The 4,841-nt window shown below is 41.2% G+C and overlaps 1 protein-coding gene across 3 annotated transcripts; it reads left to right on the top strand.

Annotated features, from left to right (window-relative positions):
* On the top strand, positions 1-3,696 carry LOC146566833 (uncharacterized). Of its 3 annotated transcripts, XM_085286386.1 has the most exons (3): positions 1-889; positions 1,866-2,462; positions 2,814-3,696. In XM_085286386.1, exons 1-3 carry the CDS (start codon positions 872-874, stop codon positions 3,489-3,491), a joined length of 1,293 nt encoding a protein of 430 aa, XP_085142512.1. In that variant the 5' UTR covers positions 1-871; the 3' UTR covers positions 3,492-3,696. The 3 variants fall into 3 exon arrangements, with proteins under 3 accessions (XP_085142512.1, XP_085142511.1, XP_085142510.1); XM_085286385.1 differs by lacking the exon at positions 1-889 and having other exon boundaries at positions 1,610-2,462; positions 2,817-3,696; XM_085286384.1 differs by lacking the exon at positions 1-889 and having other exon boundaries at positions 1,610-2,462.
* The last annotated feature ends 1,145 nt before the right edge of the window (positions 3,697-4,841 follow it).

Genomic DNA, 4,841 nt, shown 5'->3' with positions numbered 1-4,841 from the left:
CTCTCAGTGACTGAGTTGTCTCATTGTGTCCTCATTTTTTATAAATCAAGGCCGGAGTAACCCAACCTTAAGTGTTCATTAAGGTTTTTGTCACATAGATAGAAAATAAACTCAGAGATTAAGCGGCTGTTATAAACAGAGTGATTAGTTTATGTAAAAAATGTAGTTTGTTGTTGTTCTGGTTTATGTGCTGAAAATGGTTTTATTTGTGTATGTTCAATGTGTTAGACTTGTACATAGTTAAATATATGATCAAATAATGTTGAATCCTGGATATGGATTTGTAAGCAATGAAATTTGAAATAAGGGGGTAGGAACAAGAAAACTTCATCCTACTCCTTTTCGAGCACACACATTCTGTAGACATAGATATTTACATGAAAACTTGATGATTTTTAAGTTTTGTTATTTTTATTTTTTTCTGTTGTTATTTCAATTATATTTGCATGTTTGAAATAGATAGATAGATAGATAAAATTTATCTATCTATCTATCTATCTATCTATCTATCTATCTATCTATCTATCTATCATTTCTCACGGCACACGTATATTGTCGGGTTTTTTCTTGGCCAGGGCATATTTTAAAGAGGAATTGCTCTCCTGGTACTGGTGTGCCATACTGCTGAATTTGGTATCGGTGCTCAAACCTTTTGTGTTTGTTTCAAACAAGTTGTCCACCCAGGGAAGCTAAAATGTGTTCTGTGTGTTCTCAGATGAACATATGAGACACTTTGACTCTTCAGTGCAGTGTGGAGCTTAACAAAGTTCTGTTTTGTGTCCCAGCTGATCAGAAGGAGGAGAAGAGTCTGACGGAGCAGCAGAGGAAATTTCAGCTACTTGGACTCAGCTCAGCCACTGCAGAGAAAACAATGAGCTCAACACAGAAGGTGACAGATACTAGTGTTAAGAAATACTCCATTAAAAGCTGAAGTACTGATATGTATATTTTATGCTAAACTAAATGAACCTTGTGCAATATTAATGTAATGTAGAAATAATGTATACAATGTATACAATGCCTACATCTTAGACGGTGACGTTGCCTCTAAACATCAAAATGAGCAGGAAGATGTTAAAGTGGGATTCAGCAGGATTCAACCCTAAAATCAGCTGTAGTGGCTCAGTGTGGGGAAAAGGGTCACAGCTCACAATCATTTCTATTGAGAGCTCCAGTAGATTTTTTTAATGTGCAGGCTGTGATCAGCTGACCTGCTGCTCTCTGTGAATTCAACCAGATGTCAGCAGATGTTTCACGAGTTGTCCTGGCTGATTTCCTTTCTCTACACTGACAGTACACTGTCTTTATATTAGACACTAAACTGTTGGTATGTGGGTGGAGCTCAGTGAATGAATGTCAGCATCATGAGCTTAAGTTTAAGTTAATCTCTGCTACACTTGATGTAATCTAACTCTGACATGAGCACCACAGTCACTGTGCACCACTCACACACTGTTCTTTACTTAAATCCATCACATTACAGTAAACTTGCCTGCTTATCCTGCACTAACCTGCAGAGGATTTTACTGCAGTCTTTACATCACATTGTGAGACAAACTGCACACAAACAGTTTGTGTGTTTGCTGATGTTTGTTGGGCTGATAGAATCGCTGCATTTGAAATTACCTGCCACATAAAAAATATTACTCCATTTATTCTCGCTCGTCTTCTGTATTGCTAACTAGATGTTGAAATACCGCGACCGCAACTTATCAGCACCTGCAGTCGTTCAGGTTCTGGTGGTGTTTGGTGCCACACTCCACCTTCAGGTTTAAAACTAGTGTTAATGGAGGGAGTTTGAAGCTTCAGTTTGTTTAATGACTGCATTTCACTCACTGCCTCTGTTTGTATCTCTGTCACTGCAGGACCAACGTGGACCGAGAAGTCAGCGCTCTCAGGAGGCCGACAAACCTCACAGAAGAAAGAGAGAGAAAAAAAACACCTGTGACGAGTGTGGGAAGGATTTTACCTGGAAGTTTAAACTAAAACAACATCAGCTCATCCACACTGGAGAGAGACCGTTCAGCTGTGACTTGTGTGGAAAGTCGTTTTCCTGGAAGAATTCCCTGAAAAGACACCAAGTCGTCCACAGTGGAGTTAAAGCTTACAGCTGTGATCAGTGTGGCAGAGCTTTTACTCACAGTAGCCACTTACAGAGTCATCTAGTTACCCACTCTGGAGTTAAGGCATACAGCTGTGACATCTGTGGAAAAACCTTCAGCCGGCTAGGGTACCGAAATATACACCTACGCATTCACTCCGGAGAAGATGTGTACTGGTGTGATCAGTGTGGCAAATACTTTACAACAGACGCACAGTTACAACGCCACATGTTTACCCACACTGAGGAGAGACCTTATCAATGTGACCTGTGTGAGAAGACTTTTAAAACTCCACAGTACCTGAGACAACACCAACAGATCCACACCAGAAAGAGACTCTACAAGTGCAGTTACTGTGAGGTTTGTATTTTTATTTTATTCTTGTAAGTTCAGTCTGACTGTTTGGAACAAGTCTGCTCATTAAATTGTGTTAGCATGTTAGCACTTCTACTGCACCGAAGAGTAGCTCTGAGCCATTATTCAGGTTTTCATTTCATTTAAGTGTAAGTCAGAGGTTACTGTAATATTAAATAAGTATTGCTGTAGTATTATGGTGGTAGTATTGTAGTTATTGTAGCCCAGTAAACTGAGTGTGTTAATTGAAACAGTAAAATGTAATTGGACGTCTGCAGAGATGCTCTTTATTTCAGGCGACTTTCAGGATAAAAGTGTTGAAGGACTGACTTACACTGTCTTTGTGTCTTTGTTTAGAAGCAGAGCGACACAGATGGATCCACTTCTCAACCCTGTCATCGCTGTGGTGGTGGGAAAGACTTTCGTTGTGACATCTGTGGAAAAACTTTCAGTCTGCAAGCCAGCCTAAAAATACATCAACGTAAACACACTGGAGACAAACTGAAATACTGCAAAGAATGTGGGAGAAGCTTCCCCACATCAGCTGAGTTAAAACGACATGAACTCTTTCACAGTGGGGTCAAGAAGCACCTCTGTGATCAGTGTGGGTCATCCTTCACCACTGCAGGTCAGCTTAAAACACACAAACGAGTCCACACAGGAGCGAAACCATACAAGTGCAGACACTGTGACAAAAGCTTCTCACGTTCAAGTAATCGTAACGAGCATGAACGTACACACATGGAAGGAAACTACAGCTGTGAGCAGTGTGACAAGAGCTTCAGTAATCTCAGTTCATACTCTGCACACAAACGATCCCACGTTACTAATAAACTGTTTCACTGTTACCACTGTGCCAAAACATTCACTTCATCATCTGCTCTGTGCAAACATCAGCGCGATCACGCAGGGCTGAAATCGTTCCCATCACAGGATCAGAGTGAATCTGAAGAGAGAGAAACATCCTCTGGTTTCAGAGTCCAACTTAAAACCCTGGAGATCAGGCTCCACAGAGCTCAGGTCGGCTCTCCTTAAGTTTAAGTTAAAGTTCAAATGAGGCTGTGAATCAAACTTCCTGTAGTTCCATTTTAATCTTTATAAATTGTTCTTCTGTTTGTGTTCAGTCGTTACCTTTTTTTTTCAGTGGTTGGATTAAAAATCAGTTTTCTGTTGTTTAAGTTTTTATTGAATGTATTTTGTTAAATAAAGTTAAAATATTGTTAAATAAAGAATTGTTTGAACGACAAAGATTTTGAGCCATGATGTCATTTCCTGTATTTCAGAGTAAAGACTGAAGTAACAAATGGAAACATGTTTACAGTCATGGAATAAACACTGATGGGTCATCTGTAGGAAGTTCTATTGCTGACCTGACAGACTCGACCTTGTTTACAAAGAAAGAAAGGAACTGATGACATGTGTCAGCAGAGGCTTTCAGGGTTGTTTAGAGTAGAGCTGATAGTCTTAAAGAGAACACGGCGATTATGACAATTTAACACAATGATCTGAGAAAAATATCTGTTTCTCTCATTTTTACTGTATTCTGATCAAATTTCTAACATTCTTTTAACATTTCAAAAGAATTTGTCTTTCTTCCACTTTCACACTTGGCCCTAAAAACACCAACATCCGTGCATCACCCTTGTGTCAGTCTAATGAACCTAACATGTGAGTGATACATAACACACATTCACACTGGCTGCATATATCAGTCCGGGGGGGCAGAGCAGAACTCTGTATGAATCAGACGCGCTCACATATTCAGGCTTTCCAGAGGCGTTTACCATCAGAAGAAGCAGAACAATGAATCATCAGCACCCCGCAGAAGAACACAGCAAGCAACAACTCTAACAATAAAGACGTGCTGGAGCCAAAAGATGCAGATAGCGAGTTTTAAACGATAACGCACAGGATCAAAGGGGGAGAGGGTAAAAACCCACTGCCTCCTGAGATAAAGATCAGCAAGTCAAGCTGGCAGCAGACGACACAAAACGCTCTCTGGAGGAGGCGGCGACTGTGGAGCAGGCCGACGAAGAGGCGGATCGGCAGACAGGAAGCTCCCGGGGTCCCACAACAAGATGTTGCGCGTCAGACCGGAGCAGGATATCCCCATGTTGGTGACACTGCCCATCGAGGTACAGCCCAACTTGGCAAACCAACCCTTCCCTTTCTTGGACACCACACTGGCTGATCTGGGCATCCAAGACTGAGTCTCACTCCGTGTGGGGACGTTTTTTTGTTTTTGTTTGTTTTTTAAGAAGCAATCATGTGTATATATTCAGCTCAGAGCTGAAGGAGAGGGTGGTTTGGGTTGACACCAAGAAGACCCATCCTAGAGGTACGGCGGTGGGATCCAACTGCAGGGATGTGGTCAGATGGCAGTCT

This window comes from Mchenga conophoros, linkage group LG9 (assembly GCF_057382185.1).
Source record: "Mchenga conophoros isolate Kocher_MC1m ecotype Shallow Benthic linkage group LG9, M_conophoros_male_GT1.1, whole genome shotgun sequence".
NCBI classification, from domain to species: domain Eukaryota; kingdom Metazoa; phylum Chordata; class Actinopteri; order Cichliformes; family Cichlidae; genus Mchenga; species Mchenga conophoros.
Note: the sequence above shows the minus strand (reverse complement) of the source record. Positions and strands in the feature narration are given on the sequence as shown.

Bases quoted from the DNA above. Each gene is read 5' to 3' on its own strand.
- LOC146566833 (XM_085286384.1), top strand. From the start codon at position 1,818: ATGACTGCATTTCACTCACTGCCTCTGTTTGTATCTCTGTCACTGCAG. The intron at 2,463-2,813 runs GTTTGTATTTTT...GTCTTTGTTTAG, and splicing joins ACAAGTGCAGTTACTGTGAG to AAGCAGAGCGACACAGATGG.